General features: G+C 55.3%; 2 protein-coding genes and 1 non-coding gene across 3 annotated transcripts in view; 2 read left to right on the forward strand and 1 right to left on the reverse strand.

Annotated features, from left to right (window-relative positions):
* The first annotated feature begins 2,539 nt into the window (after positions 1-2,539).
* LOC114696700 lies at positions 2,540-2,669 on the forward strand. The gene has a single exon (XR_003735049.1). It is a non-coding gene; the product is annotated as a small nucleolar RNA SNORA70 (small nucleolar RNA).
* Positions 2,670-7,945: 5,276 nt separating this feature from the next.
* Mcrs1 (microspherule protein 1) lies at positions 7,946-14,447 on the forward strand. Its single transcript, XM_037197803.1, is given in 20 exon segments — positions 7,946-8,092; positions 8,431-8,569; positions 9,109-9,267; positions 9,420-9,529; positions 10,728-10,836; positions 11,091-11,139; positions 11,142-11,250; positions 11,657-11,715; positions 12,863-12,920; positions 13,192-13,220; positions 13,321-13,372; positions 13,521-13,607; positions 13,609-13,648; positions 13,782-13,839; positions 13,842-13,867; positions 14,121-14,159; positions 14,161-14,235; positions 14,237-14,251; positions 14,360-14,404; positions 14,406-14,447. Coding segments are annotated over 20 exon segments (1,410 nt in total). The 5' UTR covers positions 7,946-7,982.
* A 1,237-nt stretch (positions 14,448-15,684) lies between these two features.
* Positions 15,685-25,405, reverse strand: part of LOC114696697 (potassium voltage-gated channel subfamily H member 3-like) — a 23,640-nt gene continuing 13,919 nt past the window's right edge. The window contains 10 exon segments of the mRNA XM_037197804.1: positions 15,685-15,821; positions 15,824-15,847; positions 16,654-16,760; positions 17,638-17,800; positions 17,803-17,968; positions 19,579-19,649; positions 19,652-19,795; positions 23,214-23,463; positions 23,884-24,083; positions 24,293-24,735. Coding sequence (XP_037053699.1) covers positions 15,700-15,821; positions 15,824-15,847; positions 16,654-16,760; positions 17,638-17,800; positions 17,803-17,968; positions 19,579-19,649; positions 19,652-19,795; positions 23,214-23,463; positions 23,884-24,083; positions 24,293-24,735 — 1,690 coding nt within the window. The 3' untranslated portion in view covers positions 15,685-15,699.

The raw sequence follows: 25,405 nt of genomic DNA on the forward strand, positions 1-25,405 counted from the left end.
CAGACAGCTTGGTCATTCCGTCCAAACTAGCTTATAAAGACTAACAAATGCCTTTCATTTAATCAGGCATGAAAAAAAACAAAAATAAAAAATAATATTTCGAATGATAATTTACCAAAGACACACTTATCTTACTGGCATGAAATGAAAAATGAGTTTTCTTAAACCACATGTCTTAGTTCCATGTTAGAATGTAGATTGCCATATGGCCCGTGCCATCTTGGATGTAGAAGCTTTTGAGTTTTCTTCTTTTTTTGGCTTTTTGAGACAGGGTTTCTCTGTGTAGCTTTGCGCCTTTCCTGGATCTCGCTCTGTAGACCAGGCTGGCCTTGAACTCACAAAGATCCGCCTGCCTCTGCCTCGCAAGTGCTGGGATTAAAGGCGTGTGCCACCACCGCCTGGCGAGTTTTCTTCTTAAATAAAATAAATAAAATTAAAAAATAAAAATAAATAAAAAGGATATTTTTGCTGTTTGGTATTAAAATCACAGTTAAGAGATTTAAAATGTCTTAAGTAAATTCAAAGGGACACTATAGTTCAAACTTGTTTTCTATATCTCTAAGAGCTGGAGCGTTGTGGAACTAAAATAAAATATTTGAGCAGAAGCTAGGCGGCAGTGGTGCACACCTTTAATCCCAGCACTCTTTTTTTTTTTTTTTTTTTTTTTTTTGATTTTTCGAGACAGGGTTTCTCTGTGTAGCTTTGCGCCTTTCCTGGAGCTCACTTGGTAGCCCAGGCTGGCCTCGAACTCACAGAGATCCGCCTAGCTCTGCCTCCCGAGTGCTGGGATTAAAGGCGTGCGCCACCAATGCCCGGCTAATCCCAGCACTCTTGAGGCAGCGACAGGTGGATCTCTGTGAGTTCGAGGCCAGCCTGGGCTACAGAGTGATTTCCAGGAAAGGCTCCAAAGCTATAGAGAAACCCTGTCTCAAAAAAAAAAAAAAAAATTTGAGCAGGGCAGTGGTAGCCCATGCCTTTATTCCCAGCAGAGACAGGGAAATATCTATAAATTAGTTGGGTTCTAAAGTTATCGTGAACAAGGAGGTGGTGGTGGTGGCGGTGGCGGCGGCGGCGGCGGCGGCAGCTGCGAGCACCTTCATTCCCACCATCCAGGGATGAAACTCAGCTACAGCTCATAACTGGTATGTTTGATCACACTGTGAACCCAGAGATTGCATTATTTACTGGGAAAACCTGTTTCTAGTTATGGTGTGGCTCAGCCCTAGCACACACCTTTAATCCAAGAGCTTTCTACTTACTGTAAACAGGATTAAAGTCAAACCACAGGTCAAGAGTTGGAGCAAGCAACCAGTTGACAGGAAAAAACATAGAGAGATGCACAGGAAGTAGAGGGGAAGGACATTCAGTTTGAGGAGTTTTGTTTGAGCTGGCATAGGAGAAAGATCTCTTTCTGGGAGGAGGAAGATCAGCCGGGTGCTTTCTCTTCCTCTCTGAACTAGCTAGTTTTCACCCCAGCACCTGGCTCCAAGTCTTCATTGGTGAACTTGAACGACTGAGATTTAGTCAAAAACAATATATAAGCATGCATAATGCAAGAGTTATGGAGCCATGGGAGCTTATAGCAAGGAAGTCTTTAAGGCCAGGCAAGGTGAGGCAGGGTCAGGTTCCCTAGAGAAAGGTCCTGAGAATCCACTTCATGATGATGTAAAAGGAATACTTAAATTGCAATGGATGTTGGGAGGCCTAGGACTGTGTGTGGGACATCTGTTGAGGAAAGCTGCAGGCGGAGAATGGATCTGGCCCAAGAGAAAAGCTGCACATGCTTCTGGTGGCAAAGCTGGAGGGCCAGGGCTGCTTAAGAGTTGGAACCCAGATCATTCCATCTTGAATCCAGATTCCAGACATGGAGCTGTGAGAGTGTTTGCCTTGCTGGGTTTCGGTCTTGCTTTGGCCTCATCTTTAGCAGCAAGCACTTTACAGACTGAGTCACCTTTCCAGCCATCAGCCCGATCTTCCCTACATCCATAGCACTCTTTTGGAATGGAAATACTTACTCTGTGCCTTTGTATATTGTGGGTAACTTGTATTTTATTTTACCTAGGCTCACAGTTAAGAGACTGCCTGAGTCTCATAAAGACTCTGAGGCTTTATACTTTTTTCTATTCTTCTTCTTTTTTTCTTTCTTTTTTTGAGACAGGGTTTCTCTATGTAGCTTTGGCTGTCCTGGAACTCACTCTGTGTACCAGGCTGGCTTTGAACTCACAGAGATCTGCCTGAGACTTTATACTTTTGAATAATTTTGAAAGTGTTAAGACTTTGGGGGTCTTTTAAAAATGAACTGACTTCATTTTTGCATTAAGAAATGAACATGAAGCCAGGCATGGTGGCACATGCTTTTAATCCCAGCACATGGGAGACAAAGATAGGCAGATATCTGTGAGTTTGATACCAGCCTTGTCTACCAAGTAAGTTATAGGACAGCCACAGCTATGTAGAGAGACCGTCTCCAAAAACAACAACAACAAACAAAAAAATAAAAGAAAGGAAGAAAGAAAGAAAGACAAAGAAATGAACATGATTGCAGCTAGTTGAGCTGCCCAGGTCCCTTTCTTCGCGGAGGCCTGTGTGCAATGGCTGCAAACAGCAGCCTCCTTGGTAACACTTAGCCTGCTGCCTATGTGGGCTACACTAGGACACAGTGGCCAGGTCATCATGTCCATCTGCACTAGGTTTCAGAATAAGGAACATGTGATCAAGGCTCTGCATAGAGCCAAGTTCCCCGGCCTCTAGAAGATCCACATCTCAATAATGTGGGGGTTGGGTGAGTGGGGGTGGGTGGGGTGGTGCACACTTTTGATCCCAGCACTTGGGGAGGCAGAGCCAGGCATATCTCTGTGAGTTCAAGGCCAGCCTGGTCTACAGAGTGAGCTCCAGGACAGACACCAAAACTACACAGAGAAACCCTGTCTTGAAAAACAAAACAAAAAGTAAATAATGTGGGGCTTCACCAAGTCTAATGCAGATGAATTTGAAGACATGATAGTTGACAACCAGCTCATTCCCAATGGCTAGGGGGTCAAATGTATCCCCAATTGTGATCCCCTGGACAAGTGGCAGACCCTGTAGTCCTGATGGCTTTCACTGTGCTCTCCCATACCCCAAAACATGTTCACTAATAAATCTCACATCCAATCAAAAAAAAAAAAAAAAAAGTGAACACAAGACTTTAGGGTATGTTACAATTTATTTATTTTTATGAGTGTTGGGGGGTTCAAGACAGGGTTTCCCTGTATAACAGATCAGGCTGTCCTGGACTCACTCTGTAGACCAGGCTGGCCTCAAACACACAGAGATCCCCCTGCCTCTGCCTCCTGAGTGCTAGGATTAAAGACGTGAGCCCCCCACCAGCAGCCTGGTCTACAGAGTGAGTTCTAGAACAGCCAGGGCTACATAGAGAAACAGTGCCTCAAAACAAAACAATAACAGCAACAGCAAAAACAAACCAAGAAAGAAAAGTGATGTATTTGACAGAGCTCCAGTGGCACCACCAGCTAATAGACATTTCCTACACAAAGGTGATAAGCTGGAGTGTCAGGAGCGGATTTGTGACAGTTAAACTTGTCATTTTAGCCTCATTTAGAGACACCTAGAAGACAACAGTCTGGGTGTGTCTGTGAGGCTGTTTCTAGAGGTTTAACTGAGATGGGAAGACCTTCCCTAAATGCAGATGATACCATTCCCTGGTCTAGGGCATCAATCCTTCATCTCTCTGCACTATGGACACAACATTGTGGTGGTATTGTGTTCACCAAAATATTGTGCACGCTAATAAACTTATCTGGGGGTCAGAGATAGAACAGCCACAATATTAAACATAGAGGATAGGCAGTGGTAGCACACGCCTTTAATCCTAGCATTCCAGAGGCAGAAATTCTTATGTTCAAGGATACAGCCAACCATGGTGACTCATCATGCCTTTAATCCCAGAAAGCGAGCCTTTAATCCCAGGGAGTGATGGTAGAAAGCAGTAAGGTATATAAGGTGTGAGGACCAGAAACTAGAAGCATTTGGCTGGTTAAGCTTTCAGGCTTTTGAGCAGCAGTTCAGCTGAGATCCATTTGGATGAGGACTCAGAGGCATCAGTCTGAGGAAACAGGACCAGCTGAGGATCCGGTGAGGTGAGGTAGCTGTGGCTTGTTCTGGTTCTCTGATCTTCCAGCTTCACCCCAATACCTGGCTCCAGGTTTGATTTTATTAATAAGACTCTTTAAGATTCATGCGACACAACATGAGCAGTCGCCCCACGCCACCATGCCTTCCCTGCCATGTTTTGCATCCCCCCCGCCGCCGCCGCCCCCCTCACAAACGGTCAGGTAAAACAACCCCCCCCTTCCTTAAGCGGCTTTTAACAGGTATCTTATCTTAGCAAGAAGAAAGACAACTCTTAAACACTGGACCATACCAATCCAGTTCTTCACCAGACCAATCCCTTGTTAGGGCTGGTGATGTGGCTTGGTGATACACTGCTTGCCTGGCATGCCCCAGGTCTTCCATTCTTAGTTTAAAAAACTGTAACCCATTAGAGAAGAGCACCCAACTAATTCTCGTCTAGGATAGATACTAAACTACACCATATTTAGCTTCCTGTTGCCGAGACCAAAACACTACTACTAAAAGTAACTTGGGAAGATAAGGGCTTATTTCATCTTCCAACTTTCAATTACCGAGGAAAGCCGGGGCAGGAACCTCAAGGCAGGTACTGAAGCAGACGCCATGGAGGAAACTCTGACAGGCTCTCCACAGCTTGCTCACCCTGCTTTCAGTTACAAAACAGGACCGCCTGCCCAGGCAGGGCCAGTACCTCCCATCGTAGGCTGAGCCCTCCTACCTCTTTCCAATCAAGATGTCTCACAGACCTGGCCAATCTGAGGGAGGCATTTTTCTCAATTGAGGGTCCCTCTCAGCAGATGACTCTAGCTAATGTCAAGTTGACAAAATCTAACCAGCACACTGTGTACCAGAAAACTTAGTGTTTTGGGGGAGATAAAACAGGTACACACTCATTAAATAAGTTAGTCCCGGTAAATTAAATGGAGACTTGAACCTGAGAGGTGGTCATAAACTGTCATGGGCAAGTCATCCACTTGACACTTGAATTCAGGACGACAGACACGTTAGGCAAATGCTCTTCCAACGAGCTACACCTGCCAGAGCTCGTACACTTTTGTGACCGTCGAAGCGGGCATGAAACAAACGGAATTATTCAAGTCCGGTTTCCCTAGCTTTCCTAGGCATCTCTCAGGGCCCCCGAACTCCCGACGTTTCCCGGTCTCTGGAAACCAGTTCTTCCCAGTAGTTCTCTGAGGGAACACTGTCCTCTGAAAGTGACTCGGTTGGTCCCCTGGCACCCACGCCTGCCCTCACAGTCTAGGTGGAGCCCACGGACGTAACCGATCCTTCTCCCGGGGTGTTTCCTTGGGACCGCGGCCACCATCCTGCATCTCCCCCTTCGGCACGAACCCTCCTCATCTCCTGCACGCCACATCTCCCCTGCGACAGCAAGTCTGTCTTGCGCTTCCCGGAGGGCCTGGCAGAATACTTCATCTGAAAACACCGGCCGACAAAACTACCAAGTCCGGCCCTGGGAGACGCTGCAAGCTTGGAGCCAATTAGGAAGCTCAGGCTCACCCTGCGGCCCCGGCCCTCCCCGCGACGCCTGGGCTGGGTCTCCCCACGAGCGCCGTCCTCCCCGCGGCTCTTGCGAACCGGGAAGCGTCTCAGGTTCTTACGGTAACCCACTAACGCCTACTGCAACGCCTCCCTAGGTGCCTTTTCCACTCGGGACAGTCCCACTTCCGGCTTCCGGCAGCGCCCCCGCCCCCCGCGCCGAGCCACGCCCCTCTCACTCCCGTTTCCAGGGCGAACCGGAAAAGATCGCGCGGCCCCGCCCCCGCAACCCGGAAGTAGCTGATTCTCACGGAAGCCGGCTTTGGCCCTGCGGCTGCTCCCGTCGCCGCGGAGACATTGTTGGAGCTGGCAGCCTAGGAATGGTGAGACCTCGCGGTTCGTCCCCTGGTGTTCTGAGTCGAACTGGGGTGGGGTGGCGCTTCACAGTGTGCCGCGGGGCACAACGACCCCCCCCAACAAGATTCGGGGCCCCGCCCCGGGATCGCCCGGAAAGATCTGCGCATGCGTGAGTCTGACCGGGCTAGCCGCTGGCCTGCGGCGGTACGCATGCGCAAAGGTGACATGCTGGAATGGGTGGGAGGCGGGGGGGGAGCATTGGCCGGGAGTTGGTCCCGGCTCGCTCCCTGCAGCCGGTGCGGCTCAGAGTCAGAGCGCGAGCGCATGGTGGCTGGCGTGTCGTTGCAGTACTGTGAGCTGCAGAGCTGACTTACATGCCCACTCCTCCCCAGAGTCCCCGAAGCAGACCTGGGCCGCTCCCTCACCTCGGGTGGGCTCTCGCGGGCGGAGGAGGGGCGGAGGGGCGGGAAGGAGGGCAGAGACACGGCCCAGTGGCTGGTGGACTGGGCACCTTCGCCCTCCCCCGGGGGGTTGGGTGCCCGCGCCCCCCCAGCCGTCCGGTTTCCCTCCGGAGCGGGGCGAGCAGCGAGCGTCCTCACGGGCAGAGCCAGAACTTTGCGCTGCGAGCCCCTCCCGACCCCCCCCCGTACCCCCCTCCCGCCCCGCGTCCGAGGGGGCGGGGCCTGCAGACAGCCCACCAGGAAGTCTGCACCTGAGTTTGTTTCCCTTGGGTTGGAAGCGGCTCTCCAAGGCGGTGGGGATGCATTCACACAGTTCCCACACCACTTCTTAATCTTTCGAAGGTACCACCCACTTAAGCAAATCTGCAAGTGGAAGGGGGCGGGGTTGCAGTGAGGCACGGGCTGCGGCCTAGGAGAGGGGCTGCGCTGCTGATGTGAGCGGGCAGCTGAAGGGAAAATGTGAGCCGAGAGTCCCTTGGCCCTTTCTACTTGACGGTCAGGATGTTTCCTTTGGGACCCGCTGGTGAAATGAGAGGGGTCTAGACCTGAACCTAGAATGTCTTCTGTCTGCAGCTTTTATCATACTCTCCAAGGTCTCAGTGACGTCCACATAGCTACTTTTATTTTTGTTTTTATTATTTGAAGCAGGGTCTCACTTTGTAGCCCTGGCTTGCTGGGTAGGCCAGGTTGGCCTCAAACTCGAGAGAGATCCACCTGCCTCTGCCTCCCGGTCCTGGGGTTAAAGGTGGGAGTCATCAGGCCAGGTAATAGCTGCTGCTGAAGCGTAACTGAAGGTGGCGCTTTATGCCCCTTTCCACCACAGACGCCCTCCCTACCTTAGGAGCTAGGGAACAGGAGCAAGTCTAAGGAAGTGGGGAGTAGGTTTGGCCCTTAGAAACCTCAGCCTGAGAGAGCCTTATTTCCCCTTTGCAGACTCTCTTCTCGGCGTCTCAGCTCACTTGGTCAGAATCCTTGGATGAGCCTGTGGGACCGGTCCTCCTAGCCCTGTGGTTTGGAGCCAGCGGCTTTGGACAGTGAGAGGATGGACAAAGGTAGTATGAGGCCAGGCCAGTGTCCAGATGCTCGGGCACCAAGCATCTGCTGACCCCAGCCCGGGCCTTGCGCAAGTGTCTTTCGGTCCTGGCTGGGCATTGCGGCCCCACCCACCCCCCAACCAGCACCACCCATGCAGCTCTTGGCAGAGCCACAGCTGACTGACTTTGTGCCGAGCTGCTGCACGGTGCAGTCTGATGGCAGAGGGAGCAGTTGGGCCCAGAGCCTGGGGTGTCGGCGTCCCAGTCTGGCCTGAGCACCACGTGCTCCACGACAGGACGCTTTGCAGTACTGGGGGAGCTGCCCAGCATGGAAGGCCTGCACCGGGCCTGAGCCAGATACATCTGGATGGCCAAGGAACTCCCACCTTAAAACCTCAAGCCTCCAGGAGGCGGAAGGGACTGGCAAGGAGGAGGGCACTTGGGAAGCCTGAGTTCACACTTTCTTTTTTCTAGATTCCCAGGGCTGCTAGATTCATCCCTGATGGCATCAGGCACCGCCAGCCGTTCAGAGGATGAAGAGTCCCTGGCGGGGCAGAAGCGAGCCTCCTCCCAGGCCCTGGGCACTATCCCTAAACGGAGAAGCTCTTCCAGGTAGTCTGGGTTCAGAGGGGCTGGGAGGGGAAGGCATGTGGGATTAGGTACCACATGCCTTCACCTTTGTTGGAAATGGCCATCTGAGCCCGACCTTTTCCTCTCCTTTCCCTGCTGGTCCCTCCGCGTGGTACTGAGGACAGGGGAGAGAGGTGACCAGCCTCTGTCAGGGCTGCAGTCTCTAGTCTGTCATCTCGGGACTCGGGTTTGGTTATTCCCTGTCCACTGGGCCAGGCACTGGTGGGAAGTGGAGGCAGCTGGGCAGCACCTCCCATTGGGAAGCTGCTCTCTGGACGTTGGGTGGGGACCGGCGGCTGACAGTGCAGCACCTCCGACAGGTTCATCAAAAGGAAAAAATTTGATGATGAGCTGGTAGAGAGTAGCCTGGCCAAATCCTCTACCCGGGTGAAGGGAGCCAGTGGAGTGGAATCAGGCCGCTGTTCGGGGAGCGAACCCTCCTCTAGTGAGAAGAAGAAGGTAAGGAACTGGGTACGGCATGGGGCCGGGGAGTGCTGGAGTGTGTGTTTCCCCAGACAGATGAGGCTGGGGGGGGACCCAGCCATCCCAGCCCCACTCTGGATCCCTCCCTCCTGTCTTGCCTGCTCCCTTTCCTGCAGCTCCCCCTCTGCCAGTGCATCCTGTATCACATTCGGTGTGGGAGGCAGGGAGCGTGTATCTATTCTGGGAGCAGACAGCTTGTTCCCAGCTTTGCAGGGTGTAAAAATAACCCCCAGGTGGCAATGCTCTGGCCCCAGACAGTGCACCAGCCAGAGTAGTTCCCTGGTATCCTCCCCACCCACCTCCATTCTCAGCCCGAGGGTACCACAAGCAGAGAGAAGACCCCATCTGGTCAAGAGTTATGGAGAAGTGATCTGCCGGGGTGGGGATTGGAGAGCTGAGCACTCAGCGTGGCTGCTGCTCTGTCTCTGAAGCGGCTGTCGCGGTGTGTGCGCAGTCGCTCTGAGGCCGGCTTTCTGACCCCAGCTCTGAGTTCACTGTGGTCGTCCTGCACCCAGGTGTCCAAGGCCCCCAGCACTCCTGTGACGCCCAGCCCTGCCCCAGCCCCTGGACTCGCCAAGCGTGTGAAGAAAAGCAAACAGCCGCTTCAGGTGACGAAGGACCTGGGCCGGTGGAAGCCCGCAGATGACCTCCTACTCATCAATGCCGTGCTGCAGGTAGTTCACCCACCGACCCCACCGTGGCCTGGGCTCCCTTCTCCCCTACCCTCCGAATCCCAACCCCCATACTAGCTTGGAGGACCCTGTGGCTTCCGAGGGAAGGACTCTTCCAGTGCTGAGGCTGGGGCAAACCAGTCTCGGTCTTGCAGACCAATGACCTGACGTCCGTCCACCTGGGTGTGAAGTTCAGCTGCCGCTTCACCCTCCGCGAAGTTCAAGAGCGTTGGTACGCCCTGCTCTACGACCCTGTCATCTCCAAGTGAGTGGGCGCTCTGGTAGAGGGAGGGGCTGGGGCCACACGAACTGGAACTGGGTACAGGTCGGCCAGATTCTACCAGGCTCAAAGGAGGGCTTGGAGGCAGGGCTGGGGCCTGGTGTCCTCTGGGATAATTGGGGACCTGCCAGGTTTTACAGAGACGCTCCTTCCTTTGGTTCCTTCTAGAGAAACAGCAGAGTCTGAAGGTAGAGAAAGTGGCGTAGGAAACAATTGCCCACAAATGGCCAGGAGTCCCAGTCCACCATTGTCACCCCTGGACTTTGCCACAGTGGCCTCTCACAGTTCCTTATTTGAAGAGGAACTGAGCCCCTAGTGCGTGGGAGGCAGAGGCAGGTGGATCTCCGAGTTCCAGGACAGCCAAGGCTCCAGAGAAACCCTGCCTTGGAAAACAGACAGACAGACAGACAAAGAGAGAACTGAAACAAGAGCCCCAAGACCCTTCTCGTGTCAGCAGAGTTTCAAATAAGCTCACACACATAAGCAGCAAACTCCTCCTCGGTCACTTAATTCAGGGTCCTCAGCGCTGGGTTTGGTGCTGAACGCCCAGCTCTCCTCCTCCACAGCCCTGACACCTGCCCACGTAAGCCGTAGCCATAGCCCAGAGACACCAGGAAACATGTTGGCCTCGGCATGGGGAAGGGAGCGGTGGGCAGTGCTTAATGAGTGGCAGGCAGCTTAGCCGTGGGCCGAGGAGGGCTGGAAGAGGCGTGCAGCTGGTCCCAGGAGACGTCTCGGACCCAGGCCTCTCTCCTGTTGGCTTGTTTGGAGCCCAGGTCTTCCTGTGTATATCTGGCTGATTTGGAGCTTATCTGTAGCCCAGACTGGCCTTGAACTTTGAGCAATCCTCCTGCCTCCATCTCCTGCAGGCTGGAATTACAGGCATGTGCCACCACACTTGAGTCTTTAGAGACTATGACTTCCATTTAATGAATTCCCTCTTCATTCACTGGGATATAGATGAACACTCTTATTAAATAAGAAACACAGAGCCAATGCAGAGATGAAAGCCCAAGAGGTCGGAATAATAGCCCTGGTGCTGTGCTAAGCCTCAGGATATTTCTACCAAGGACCTCTAGCTTAGGAGCTCTAAGTCCCAAAGGCTTCTTGTTTGGGGAGCAGGAAACCCAGATTATTTGACTCCCTCCTTCCAGCTCTGCCCTTCATTTCTTTCCATGCGCAGGCTGGCTTGCCAGGCCATGAGCAACTGCACCCAAGAAGCCATTGCAGCCATTCAGAGCAAGGCCCTGTTCAGCAAGGCTGAGGAGCAGCTGCTGAGCAAAGTAGGATCGGTAAGGTTGGGGACCTGACAGGGTACGAGCTGGACCACTTGGAAAACCACCAGCAGGAGTCTTGCCTGCCCCGTCTGTGGTCTGCACACACATGCAGATGAACACATCTGTAGGGCCTTTGTGATGGGTCTTGGGAAGAAACCATGCCTGGCCCCTGGGTGACCCTTGCTTCTTCCAGTTCCTTTGGAGGTTTGGGGACAGCAGTGGGGTGGGATGAGAAACCCTGGCGTGAAGAGCCTATTTCTCGTCTCCAGACCAGCCAGCCCACCTTGGAGACCTTCCAGGACTTGTTGCACAGACACCCGATGCCTTCTACCTGGCGCGTACGGCCAAGTCTCTGCAGGCCCACTGGCAGCTCATGAAGCAGTATTACCTACTCGAGGATCAGACAGGTAACACCCCGGGAGCTGCAGCGTGAGCAGCCAGCGTGTGTGAGGTGCCGAGGGCACAGTGTCCTCCTGTGTTAGAGCCACAGGTGCCTGCCAGTGTCCTCTTCACCTCAGCTTGCAGAAAAAACAGCAGCACTGAACCTGCTCCTTAGAGAGCGGCAGGGCCTTTGGCATCATGGGAAGGAAGCCAGCTTGCTTGGCCTCCCGGGCCACAAGTCTAAACAGCAGCTATTACTACTTCTTGTTCTAGGGTCTTCTGTCTTTTCTTGACATCTTTTGCCATCACATAAACAAGATGTTAGCGTGTTATTTATAGGTAGCATTAAAACTGGAGCAAACCAGGAGTGTCGTCTCTGCTCACTCTTCCCGTGTTGGACCGACAAAAAGGACTCCTTTAAAGTTGCCCTGTCAGCATCTGCACCCCGCTCCAGCGCCTTGTTCGTGGACAGGGAGTCTGTGTTGTCGGGGGGCTTAGGCCGAGGACTCCCCAGTGGGACTTCATAGCTGGGCCCTCATCTTTCTTCTTCCCCAAGGACTGGAGTGTCTACTGCCACCCCCTCATCCTCGAACTCCCTTCTCTGGGGTCAAGTGCTAGGACAGCCGTCTGGACAGGCTGCGGGAGGCCTGCGGGAGGCTGGTGACCCAGGGGCTGGGCTGGGCTGGTGGAGGCACACTCTTCTTGCCGAATCCACCGCCTGCGGCAGCGTGCACTCTCCGCCATAGCTCCTCACGTGGGACAGTCAGCCCTTCACTGCATTGGTGCTCCTGCAGCTCTGGTTCCAAACCACAGCCTCCTGCAGGAGGATGGTAGATGGTCGGTCCATCCGTCTGTCCATCCACTGGCTTTAGTGGGCCCAGGGCCTTGCTGCCTGCCTTACCCGTCACCGAATCCCACGGAGAACATTTGCTATTGTGACATTCACTTTTATTGTTTTAAACCCAGCTTGTCTTTTGTTTGTCAAGACAGGTCTCTCTGTGTAGTTTTGGTGCCTGTCCTAGATCTCACTCTGTAGCCCAGGCTGGCCTTGAACTCACAGAGATCCACCTGCCTCTGCCTCCTGAGTGCTGGGATTAAAGGCGTGCGCCACCACCGCCCAGCAAGATTTTTTTTTTTTTTTTTTTTGAGTCATGGTTTTCCACAGCCAGGCTGACCTCCTGCCTCCATCTCCAAGAACTGGGATTCTGGTTTGTGCACCAGACCCTGCTTCTTCTGTTGTCATTTTGGAAATGGTTCTATTCACTGAAAGCTTATCTAAGGTTATATAATTTTTTCCTCCAAGAGGCTCTGTGTGGGAACTTGTTTCTCGTTGCTTAGAGCCGGTGTCCTAGGATCAGCCGCTTTCCTTAGCCGCAGGTTAGTCACACGTCTCGTCATGGGTTTCAGACTTCATGAGTGAGCCTGCCATGTCCCACAAGCCCATGTCCCTCGTCTTGAACCACCTCTGTCCCAAGTTAGGTGGCAGGGTGCCTGTGTCAAGTCAGAGCCCCCGACTTGGGACTGTTCCTCTGGCTCTGCTCCAGAAGGCTCTGTCTGTCCTGGCCCTGGCTCTCAGCTCCCCCGGCTGTCGTGGGCCGCCGGGGACCAGGAGTCCACATTCACACTCCTCTGTTGTTCGTTCAGTGCAGCCGCTGCTAAGGGGACCAAGTGCTAAACTTCTCTGACGCAGAGGACCTGATTGACGACAGTAAGCTCAAGTGAGTGCCTGGAGAGGGGTGGCTCCAGTTTGACGGGCACACCGGCTGCCCAGCAGACACAGCTTCAGTTGCCGCTGCTGGGCCAGCCACCCTGCTGCACCCTCTCCTCTGGGAGGCCGCTTCAGCTCACTGCCTTCCCCTTTCCCTACCCAGTCCCAGGCTAGGCCGGTGCGTAAAAACAACTCCTGAGCCCTTGGCTGAAGGGCCTGGGGAGCCCTAGTGGGCCGGGCCTAGGCCTGATAGTAGCTGATTCATCCTTTTCACCACTCAGGGACATGCGAGATGAAGTCCTGGAGCATGGTAAGTCTGCCCTGCTGGGGACAGTGGGGTTGGAGCTCTTGTGAACTGGAGGGACCAGTTGAAGGGCTGGTGACGTCACTGTCTCTTCACCTCCCCTCAGAGCTGACGTGGCTGACCGGCGCAGAAACGGAGATCCGGCAGCTGGAGCAGGAGCGCATAAGTGGCAGTGCTAGTGGACAGCATCACAGGTGAGGAGCCTGGGCCCCGGGGGGTGGCTCCTCCTCGGCATCCTCTGTCCCGGTGAGCCCTCTCCTTGCCTATCTGGGCATGCTAAGCCCATTCCCTGTCTCCCCACCCCAGAGCTCAGGCTTGGTCTTTTCTGCTTTGCTGACCCTGCTCTCCTCTCAGCATGAGCTCTCCAGACTTCGACAGCCAGACTCTGGCAGTGTGCGGGCCGCATGGTGCGCTACCTGATGCGCTCTCGTGAGGTAAGACACCCTCCTAGGCTCCCTCCTCGGTTGTCCCTTCTCTACCCAGTCCTTGTTTTCTCGTTCTCCCTGGCCTGTGTGGGGCTCCTGCCTCCTTCCCTATGCCAGCCCCTCACCTCCACCACTTTCCCAGATCACGCTGGGCAGAGCAACCAAGGACAACCAGATCGACGTGGACCTGTCTCTAGAAGGTCAGCCTGGAAGATCTCCGAAAGCAAGGTATACACCCTCCTGCCACTCCAGCAGGAACAGTGGGGGACATCCAGCCTCTCACTGGCCTTTCCAGCCCTGGCCATGTGGTGTGCCTAGAGAACCCTCGTGGACTAGTGAGGCAGGCTCACGGAGTTGGTGCTTTGAGAGCTCTACCCAGGTCTCAAGCGCCTTCAGTCCTCATCCCAGGAGGCGGAGGGGCACTTAGCTCTCTCTTCAGTTGTCTCCATCTTGTCGTTAATTTCCCTTTCTGTCTCTATAGGTGTCATCAAGCTGAAAAAACAATGGTGACTTCTTCATTTGCCAATGAGGGCCGGCGGCCCATCTATATTGATGGCCGGCCTGTGCTGTGTGGCTCCAAGTGGCGGCTTAGCAACAAACTCTGTGGTGGAGGTGAGTTGGGGATGGAGAACGCCAGGGTTGTGTCACCTGGTGCGTGATAAACTAGTCCATGGATTCCTGTCCCACCTCTGCACTGAGCTGTCCTTCTCTCCTGCCCAGATCGCCAGCCTGCGATTCGTCTTCCTCATCAACCAGACCTCATCGCGCCGTCATCCGGGCTGAGGCTGCCAAAATCACACCACAGTGATTTTGCCCGGGTAGCAGAAACCAGGCATTCTCTGGCCTCAGTTTCCCTGTCATTCCAGCTCCCTTGAGCTGGGAACTCAGGCTCCTGGAGAACCCTTCCACCAGAGTGGGAGGTGGAGGCCCAACTGCTGGCCTATTGATTTGAGCCTTTGAGGCAAGGTGGGATCACCATGGGGAAGCCAGGAGAGGCTGGGACCCCTGTGCCTCCCCAGAGCCAGAGCCCCACCATTGCCACATCATCTCCTGTGTCTCCTTGATCAGCTTTAGACTCCTCCTTTTGGTTTTCTTTTTGTTAAATAAAAAGCACCACGTTCCAAAGTAGTTTCTTTTATTTTTTGTTTTTTAATATAAAAAACATGAGGACAGGTGAGACAGCACATGCAAGGAATGGCAGACCCCTCCTTGTCCTCAGGCCTCTGCCCCCATCTGGTGGAGGGGAACAAAGCAGGTCAGTGGAGCAGAACCTGTGGACCCCTCCCTCGTCTGGGGCCTGCCTGATGCTCCAGCTCACCCTCAGGCTGGCTAAGCTTCCCCCTTCTCGGGCTCCCTGCCCTGAGCCAGCGGGCAGTGTGCAGCTGTGAGGCGAGGCGGAGCCCAGGTGGCGGGTGAGTGCAGTCCCGACCTCCACAGCACTCAGACCCCTGTGCCTTCTTCCTGGCTCCACTGGACTGTGCCGGACCGTGGCAGCCAATGAGCACCATCTCTAGGCTGTGGGGATCCACAGGGCAGGGCCCGGCTTCCTGACCCCGGAGGGGGCTCTCCAGTACTGGTAGCCTCAGCCTGGCTCACAGGTGCTGGAGGTCCCAGTCCTAGCCCCTTCCTCAGAAGGAGGGGGTGATGCTGGGGTGCTCGGCTCAGAGCAGAGGTCTCCAGAGCCAGGGGGGCTCCGAGTCTGAGGTGGAGGTCCATAAAGCTGTGGCGCGAGGCCAAGGGGAGCTCTGAGATGCAGGGGGCCCCATGGCCAGGGTGCCATGAGGGAGGAGGGTGCCCTGGGCGAGGGTGCGGCCAGGTCCACTCAAGACAGAACCTGCGGGGGCTGCAGGCAGTAGGAGGGTGCCCCGGTGTCCACACGCAGGGGCTGGAGGAGCCAGAGGCAGTGGCTGGGCACGCCCCTCTCCTGATGCCCCGGGACACTGGCCTTCCCCTTGGGGCGCCAAGATGAGGTGCACGGCCTGGCGGAGTGACTGCAGCCCTCCCGCATCTGCAGCACCTGTTCGGACAGCTCCACCACCTTCGGGGGAGAGGTCACAAGGTCAGTTGGGCAGCCATCTCAGCGCGGCCTGCCCTTCCCTCCCGGCTCCCATCTCCCCATCTCGTCCACCCACCGCCTGCCGCAGCTTGTCCAGCGTGTCCGCGCTCCTTGTCTCACTGGGCCCCGAGGGACGGTGAGCAGGCCACTCTCTGTGGAGAGGATGGGGTTATCAGCCAGAGCTGCTAAAAGACGGACGGTGTGGGATCCAGGCCTGGCCTCTGAGAACACTGACCTGGCTCACCCAGCTCCCTTCTGGCCTTGGTCGAGTTGTTCAGTTTTTGCCTAAATTGTCAGCAGCATGGAAACCCTCCCAGCAGCCCTGCATAACACTGCCCAGCGCTCACCTCCGCCCGGAAACTGTCCCTGTGTGGGACAGGATGAAATAGAGTCTTGGAGCTCTCAGATCTATGAAGCCAAGGCTGGTCCTGAGCTCCGTCTGCTCTACCTCCCTAGTGCTGCATGCATACATACAACATACATACATACATACATACATACATACATACATACATACATACACCACTAGTCTAGCTGGAAGTTGTTCTTTGCATCTGTTTCTCATTCTGTCCTAGAGGATGTGCTGTCCCTCTGTCCACTTTCCAGGCTGCCTGTCTTACCCAGGCCAGCTTTCAACCCTGTCTTTTCCAGCCCTCTCTCCTCCCAATCAGGCAGACACGTGCTAAGGGCGTCGGGAACATTCTCTAATTAACATGCACGACAACCATTTTACAGACAGGAAGCAGGACCCAGACGCCGGCCGAGTTTATACTGTTAGAAGGCTGGCAGGGCAGGCATCCAAGTCATGCATCACAGTCACCACCAGCCCAGCCCGTGAGGGCATCCAGGCAGGCTGCCCCTGCCAGTTCCTCTAAGACCAGGCTCAGGACACCACAGTGCTTGACATCTGTGAGGAAAACGGGGTGTCCACCAACACTCTCTGTCCCCCAGCCAGTACCTTGTCCCGGAGAGGGGCTGCTGCTACATTCTGGGCCAGACTGACCCACTCGGAAAGAGAACTTGTGCTGGTCAGAGCCACAGCCATCCTCAATGCCATCTACGACCCTATGGACCCAACAAACCAACAAATCAGACGATGGGCAGCCACCGTGGTGTCGGGATGGGATGTTCAGTGTTCACCAGCTGCAGAAGCTCGGGGCTAGCTGGGGGACCTGGACACCCTGAGAAGCTAGCACACAGTCCCCTTTCCTAGGAGCTTGCATTTTTTTTTTTTTTTTTTTTTTTTTTTTTTTTTTTGGTTTTTCGAGACAGGGTTTCTCTGTGTAGCTTTGCGCCTTTCCTGGAACTCGCTTTGGAGACCAGGCTGGCCTCGAACTCACAGAGATCCTCCTGCCTCTGCCTCCCGAGTGCTGGGATTAAAGGCGTGCACCACCACGCCCGGCGAGCTTGCATTTTAGCTGAAGAGTAAACTGGAGTAACAAAACAGCAAGAGTTCAGGGTAAGCCACCCCCCTAGTGGGTAGTGGCTTGGCAGAAATCAGGGAAGGCTTCTCGGAGGAGATGGGCTTGGCCCCTGAAGGCTGGGTGGGTGAAGATGGAAGGATGGGAGCTGGAGGGATGCCTCTGAAGTTAAAAGCCTGTTCTGTTCATGCAGAGAACTCACATACAACAGTTCACAGGACCACCTGGGGCCCAATGCCCTCTGCTGGCCTCTGTGGGTACCTGCACTCATGTGCACAGTCCCCTGCCTCCCCCCATTAAAAATAAAATCTTTTTTTAATATGAAAATATGAAGCCAGGCATGGTGCACATACGTAGTCCCAGCACTCAGGAGACAGAGGCAGGAGGGTCTCACAGTGGAGGACAACCTGGGTCACACAGTCTCAAAATTAAAAATGGCCGACACCCAGGACGGGGTGCCTAGCTGTGCCTCTGTCCTGCAGGTCACCGCAATCCTGCCGTGACGTTCAGGGCCCGCTCACCTGGGGCTCAGGTCTGGGGGTACATTCCATGGCATGGGGGGCAGCCGCAGCCCATCGAGGGTCCGTGGATGAGCAGAGGGGCCGGCCTCGGGCTTCAGAACCCCTGCCCTGCTTGGCCGCCCTCTGCCACCTAGGCGTGGTCTGGGTGCCGTTCCACGCGGGACAGCAGTTTGGCAGCTGAGGAGGAGGAGGTACAGCCAGGGGACAGCAGAGGACTGGAGGGCTCATCCGCTGGGGCTGGTGAGACGGTGTGTCCCTGCTCCCCGTCCGTCTCCTTCTCCTCCAGGGTGGACATGAGAGTGTTGTCACCGCTCAAGGAGCTGGTGTCCACCTGGGGACAGAGGGGACAGGGACTCAACACCACCTACCGAGGCCCAGGGAAGAACCCAGGCAGAGGAAAATGGCCTGGCGGAAGTGACCAGCAGCACTGTTGCCATGACGAAATCACCAAGCCACGGAGAAAATCACCCCCAAACTCCACCCATATGTGGATATAATGCCTCTCTACATAGTCCTTCCGACTAACAGGACTCTACAGTGCGTGCTAGTGATAATCTGAGGCCTCTGTGGTGGTTCAAGCGAGAGATGCCCCAACAGTCTCAGGCATTTGAGCAGCTGGTCTCCCTCTGGCTGATGGCACCTTGGGTGAGGTTTAGGAGGCGTGGCTTTGATGGGTGAAAGTAGGTGGGCTTTGAGAGGAAAAAGGAAGGTCTCTACACCTTCCACTTCACTCCACTTCCTGTCTGGAGTAAAGACGTGAGCTTCCTGCTCCTCCGCCACGCTTGCTGCATGGTCCCTCCAGAACCGTGAGCCCAGACAAGCCCTCCTTCCTTCTGTAAGTTGCCCTGGTCATGTTTTGTCAACAGGAAAGGAACTAATACTCCCTGGGGACATGCTGTTTAAGGAGAAGGGGCAAGGGCCTCCACAGGGCCCTATCCAGAGGTGGGCTCCAGGGCCGAAGCCAGTCTCTGACCACCCTCTATCTGCAGCTTACAGGGTTCTGCAGCGTAGTGACCACACGTGGTTCCCCTCACAGTGGGCTTTGTTCTGGTCAGAGCCCAGTATGTCAGGTAGGACAAAGCTGGACTGGCTTGTTTTTGTTTTGTTTTGTTTTGTTTTTTAAGACAGGGTCTCTTATTATGTAGCCCTGGCTGTCCTGGAACTCATTACATAGACTGGGTTGGCCTTGATCTTACAGAGATTCACCTCTCTGCCTTCTGAGTGCTGGAATTAAAGAAATGTGCCTGGGCTCGAGAGATGGCTCAGAGGTTAAGAGCACTGGCTGCTCTTCCAGAGGTCCTGAGTTCAATTCCCTGCACCCACATGGTGGCTCACAACCATCTGTAATGGGATTTGATTCCCTCTTCTGGTGTGCATGAAGACAGAGTACTCATGTACTTAAAATAAAAAATAAATCTTTAGCCGGGCGGCAGTGGCGCACGCCTTTAATCCCAGCACTCAGAAAGCAGAGCCAGGTAGATCTCTGTGAGTTCAAGGTCAGCCTGGTCTACAGAGCGAGTTCCAGGACAGGCACCAAAGTTACACAGAGAAACCCTGTCTTGAAAATCAATCAATCAATCTTTGAGAGAGAGGTGTGCCACTACACTGTGGCTTGGACTGACACAGTGATGTGAAAGGGCTGAGTGTGGATTCCTGCCCTGAGGCGGTGTGTGTGTGTGTGTGTGTGTGTGTGTGTGTGTGTGTGTGTGAGTGTGTGTGTGTGAGTGTGTGTGAGAGTGTGTGTGTGAGTGTGTGTGTGTGAGTGTGTGTGAGAGTGTGTGTGTGAGTGTGAGTGTGTGTGTGTGAGTGTGTGTGAGTGTGTGTGTGAGTGTGTGTGTCTTTCACACAAGCCCACACTTCCCTCTTTACTCCCCCAGCTTTGTTCACTTCCTCTGCTCCCTGACACCCCAGCCCCTCCACGCACACACCCTGCCCCCTCACCTCTGCAGAGACTCCCCCAGCCCCCAGGTTGTAGCTGAGCTCCCCTCGGAGGCCACGGCTAAAGCGTGGGCAAACTCCGGGTACAGGGCGAGGCTCTCGTGCAGCCCGGCCAGCTGCAGACACTGGAGGACGCAGTACGTCAGCCCCTTCACGTCGGCGTTGGCCTTCACCACCTGCTCCCGCTGGGGCAGCTCACAGCCGATCAGATCACCCTTCCCTGAGGAGAAGCAGCCAAGGTTAGCAAGTCACTAGGGCAGGGGAGACGGGCTGTGGACTGAGCTGATAGAGGGAAGCATGAAAGCCTGGCTGTGGCGTGATCCCCAGTTACACACACACACAACACACACACACACACACACACACACACACACACACACACACACACACACACGGTGAAGGACAGTGGGATCCAGGCCCTCAAGCACTCGAAAGGGCTGAAACCTCTGCATCTAAGTAGGATGTCATCAATTCCTGTGGTTCGCAGACAGGTTGTTAATTAGACTCCCCTGGGGAAATTATAGCAGTCAGACTGTCCAGGCCCTGGCCTGACTTGATTTTCACAATCTGGTTTCCTAACGGCCCACGGGTGGTTTGGATGCGGCTGGTCCATGAACCAGTACCCGTTTAGCGCCCTGCGTGGCATGGTGAAACCGTCAGGTGGCTGGCATTGTCCTGGTCTGATCTGCCTGCTTCACCCCGTGGGGTGGGCAGGGGAGCGCCTTGACCTCACCCGGAAGGGTTTTCCGGTGCTAGGCTGAGAACTACCTGGCTGACAGCAACTATAAAATGACTGTGTCCTGCAGCCGCGGGGATGCTGGGTCGGGGAGGGTCTTAGATTCACACCCGGGTCTGTGGCCCTGGTGGAGAGGGTCGAGTGAGTCGATGCTGGGGAAGCACCGGACAGGACCGACCAGAGGACTCACTTCCTTGATTTCCTCTCTCTTGGTCCCACATGCACATCCCCCCGGGGAAAGGCAGCTCGGCCCTGTCAGAGCAGCCAGGTGACTAGAAAGACAGGAAGGGACCAAGAGAGGTGGCTGCCAGTCAGCAACCCAGGGAGCCCAGAGGCCTCTAAATGTCCGTGGGGATTTGCTCATACCGGAGTGCAGAATGCACCTCACTTAAGTTTTCTGTTCTTGGCTCGAGGGCCCCTGGATCCTTTGAGAGCCGTGTGGATTACAAAGAGATATTTTAAGGAGGGAGCTGTGTTTTGTGTCACCTGAAATAAGATAGGTGTCATTTTGTCCTCATCAAAGAAGCGACAGAAAAATGAGAACAGGACTAAGGACAAAGCCAACGGCAACCAGAGACCTGCCGCGGGCACCTGGGCCAGAGCCTCCAGGCTCAGCCCATCCAATTGCCATCCTCTACCAGAGGTCTCGGAGCACTTGGCTGCATCCCAAACAGGTTGGGGCCAGAACCACTGCTGTTGACTCCAGGGCCAGACTCATCTCGCCAGGAGCCAGCTGGATGCACCTGAATACCCAGCTGAAGAGGCAGGTGGAGGCTGGGGCGAAAGCAGAGCAGAAACCAGGTCACAGCTGGGCACATGTACTCCCAGCTCTCAGAGGCTAAAATAGGAGCCGGCAGTTCAGGGCCAGACTGGACGGTACAGCCCACACAGAACAAGACGCACAGTGCTCCAGCAGGATCGGAGCCAGGCACTCATGCGGCCACTCGGAGTGTCCCAGGGACCACCTCGACAATTCTGCTCTCACTAGTCTGTGGCTGTCACACTTCGTCTTTCCACCTAATTTATCCAGCTCGGTTCCTCAAGGGTTCCTAGCCACACTTGTGTGGTACAACTCTATTTTCCTTATTTACGTATTCTTTTGTTTCCCTTCTGCTTTTTCAAACAGGGTTTTGCTGGGCGGTGGTGGCGCACGCCTTTAATCCCAGCACTCGGGAGGCAGAGGCAGGCGGATCTCTGTGAGTTCGAGGCCAGCCTGGGCTACCAAGTGAGTCCCAGGAAAGGCGCAAAGCTACACAGAGAAACCCTGTCTCGAAAAACAAAACAAAAGAAAAAGAAAAAAAAAAGAAACAGGGTTTCATTTATCCCAGGCAGAGTTCACTATGTAGCCTAGGGTGATCCTCCTGCCTCTACCTCCCAAGCGCTACAAGCATGTGTCTCCACACCTGGCTTTAGGTCATGCTGGGGGTTGAACCCAGGTCTGTGCTCGATGTACCTACCCTGCACTCACTAAGCTGCATCACAGGTCTTCCCTGTCTGCCTTCTTCTCTCCCTCTCTCCCTCCATTCACGCCTCTCTCCCCCCCCCCACTCTTCGATTCCCCTCTCTCCCCACACTGCACCTCTCTTTCGGACCGTCTGGCTATGTTGCCTAGGCCGACTTACAACTCCTGGGCTCAAGTGATTCTCCTGCCTCAGTGTTCCACCTGGCTTGGACTCCAAGCACACGCCATGCTACCTGGCCATGACTCCCCTTTCTCAGTTCCAGTACGAACTGCGTCTAGGCTCAGAAGCTGCTAAGCGCTTTCACAGTCTGCCATCTTGGTCCGGCTCTGAGCCCCCTGGTGGTATTTCTCTCTTCCACCCTCCTCCTCAAGGAGGTGGCAATGAGCACCAGGAGCTGCTGGGGTGTCCAGTGTCACACACCACTACCTTCTGTGTTCTTCTGTGCCCTACCCCTCTGAGTCCCGGCTGTCCCCACAGCAAGGACTTGATCGTGACCTGGTCATCTCTCTTCCACATGGGATGTGAACCCGCCCGGATTATCCAGGCTGGTCTGGGTTCCTTGCCCTCCAGGGTTGCCCCCGAGAGCCTCCCACACCTGCCCAGCTCAGCTCCTTTACTGGCTTTTCCTTAGTGCAGGCCTGTGCTTCCCAGAGCTCTTGGACATGCTTTCCTGGTACCCCGGGCCCTCCTGAAACGCTTCCCTGGCCCTCGCTCTCCAGGCACCGGGCAGACCACATAGGAGATTTAGTCAGGCAGCCGGGTCCCGGCACCACCGGCCGACACCTGGCTGCTTCGCGGTCCTGTGCTCCGTTCCCTTCTGTGTGAAATGGGAATGATAATGTCTCTGTAACGTTTTCTGTGGGTTTCCAGAGCCTTGGCGTGGAAGGGCTGGGCAGACCGTCCTCTGTGAGACTCTTGTGCTTAGCACTGTCCCCTCTACAGAGGTGACCCCACGCCCTCATTTGGGACACTGACGTCTCACGTCCCCTCTTTCTTCAGCCACAGGAAGAAGAGTGTGCTCTGCATCTGAGTCAGTCTACCTGGCATGCAGAGGCTGGCTCCGCTGTCACACATCTGGGCTTCGGGCCTGCTGTGTCCTGCCCTCTTTCTACCCTCCTAGAGCGCTGTCCTTTGCACTTTTCTCCACTGCTCCTCCATCCCATCATGCACTGGCTCTCCTTCAAAGCCAGACTCCTCACTGGCCTCATCCTAGGAAGAGCCTCCGGTTGCCGTCTCCCCCTGACCTTGTGGTCACTGACTCATCTTTGCGCTTCGTCTGGGGTTCTGGTTGCTTCTGACTCTATCCTGCCTTGTTTCTCCCCTCAGTGGCTCTGTGTGCACCCCATCTCTTCCCATCTCTGTCCCCCCCCCACAGAATGGCCACGAATTCCCTCGACACAGGCACCCCCAAGCACCCTTTCCCCCCCCCTCACACAAACCTAGAATGGCAAGCACGGTGCCACCTTTAAGGACCTCCATGGAACCCGAGCAGACAAAGTAGAGGGCCTGGAGAGCATCGCCTTGGTGAATGAGGTACTCGCCGGGTGTGCAGAAGGCAGGCCTCAGCGCCAGGGACAGCGCCCGCAGGCAGCCGCGGCTCGCCGCCTCGAACAGGGGCAGCTGCAGGACCTCCTTGTGCAGATGCATGGCGATGTCCGCCCGAAGCTCGTCCGGGAGACTCTGCAGCAGCTGGAGGCAGGCGGTAGGAGAAAGTTAGGGGAGCAGAGGAGGAGGCCCCTTCCAACCAGCTCCTCTCCACCACTTCCAACCTCAGGAGCAAGGAGGGAAACGGAAGGAGGCCTGAGCCTCCTGGACAGCACTAGGGTGCGCAGGATGCAGTCCATGGGAGAAAGCTCTTGGCAGCCCTCTCCTCCCTGCCCCTGGCCTCCTCCTGGCCTCAGACTCCGACGTCCGTGAGCACAGAACCCACAGACCCAGCTAGGGTTCTGCCCTGTCTCGTGTGTGGGTGCTGTCCCTGCAAGAGAACCGGGGAAACCACACTCCTGCGTTTCCTGCCCACCCAGACCTCCGCTCCTAATCGTTGAGACCAAGCACAAACCCCTTGAGGACGCAAAAGTCTAGAAGGAGGCGCCCCGGAGGCCACCACACCTCAGTGGTGTCGATTCCGTTGTTCACAGCCCAGGTGGCTTGGAAGTACTCAAGCATGCGCTGCTTGAGGGGCTTGGGGATGCGGTGGATGCGGATGTAGTCTCGCAGGTCCCGGGTGCGGCTGTGGTACAGAAAGCGGCGAGCATACATGCGCTGGATGATGGCCGTCACGTTCCCAAACACCACTGCATGCATCAGGGCTGGGGAAGAGTGGAGAGGAAGGGTCACCTCCAGGCCTGGCTAGCAAACCTGGCCTCTGCTCCCTGCCCGTCCCCATGTTCCTAGGTGGGGTGCGTGGGTGGGCATCTCTCCCAGCCCTGGACTGGTGGACCGCCAAAGAACCTCGAGTTCTGGGGACCCTGAGAGGGGTCGGCACACGGGGGCCCAGAAAGCCACAGCCCAGCCTCACCTCCAATAAGCATGGTGCAGATGGAGAAGATCTTCTCGGTGTCTGTGTTAGCGGACACATTGCCGAAGCCCACACTGGTAAGACTGCTGAGCGCGAAGTAAAGGGAGGTGATGTAGGCGCTGCGCAGGGACGGGCCACCCAGAAGCTCCAGCCCGGTCCCGTTGGCTTCGCCGCCGCTGCCGCTGCCGCTCCTGCTGCTGCAGTTTTCACTCTGGCCCGAGCTGTTCCCTCCATCTGAACTCTGGCTCACCAGGTAGTAGGGGGTCTCCAGCCTGCGCGCCAGCTCCTGCAGCCAGCCTGGGGAGGGGAGGGGGGGCTGAGAGAGCAGGACCGGACCGGTCTGCTGCTCTGAGGATACAGGTGTGCTAGCCGGCACCCTGAAAGCGGGGAACACGCAGATGCAGGCCCACCCCTGTGGCTTCGGCCACCTTTTCTCCTCTTTGCTAACACAGCACATCCTTATCCATCCCTTCGACTCTCAGCAGGACGGCACGGGAGACAGGCTGCCAGGCTCCACAGCTGGATCCTGTTGGTGCCGTGGGGAGAGGAAGGAGAATCACACCCATTTCTCCAAGGCTGCTGTCAATCTCGCATCCAGCAGGAGGAGAGGGTGGCCAGAGGCTGGGGGTAGGAGTGAAATGTCACTGCATTTAGCCTCAGCCTGGTCCCCAAGTTTGGATGGCTGAGGCTGCCTCCTCTGTCCTGTCCACTCACAACACTATTTTTTCTCTGTCCAAGTCACCGCATACTGAAAACCCTGCTCCTGTTCATCCAGCCATACCCTGACCCTCAGCCTCTCAAACCACTCAGTCTCACATGTGCTGTCACCAACATGGATGTGTGCACATAGGCCACTGAGGTGCCACACACACCCCACACAAGGCAAGGGCACACACACAAACACTACAGATGCCCAGCCACCACCGTGCCCACTTGCACTGAAAAGGCCTATGTGTGCTTGAAAGACTAATGACCACAGGTGACTGGACACTGGCACATGGGCAGGGCTGGGGACACACTTGTACACAGATGAATCATATATACCTGCGTGCTCACACAGGCATGTACGCTCACACCCAGAAACCCTCCCAAAGAGACTTCCTCGCGCACACA

This window comes from Peromyscus leucopus, chromosome 20 (genome assembly GCF_004664715.2).
Source record: "Peromyscus leucopus breed LL Stock chromosome 20, UCI_PerLeu_2.1, whole genome shotgun sequence".
Lineage (NCBI taxonomy): Eukaryota > Metazoa > Chordata > Mammalia > Rodentia > Cricetidae > Peromyscus > Peromyscus leucopus.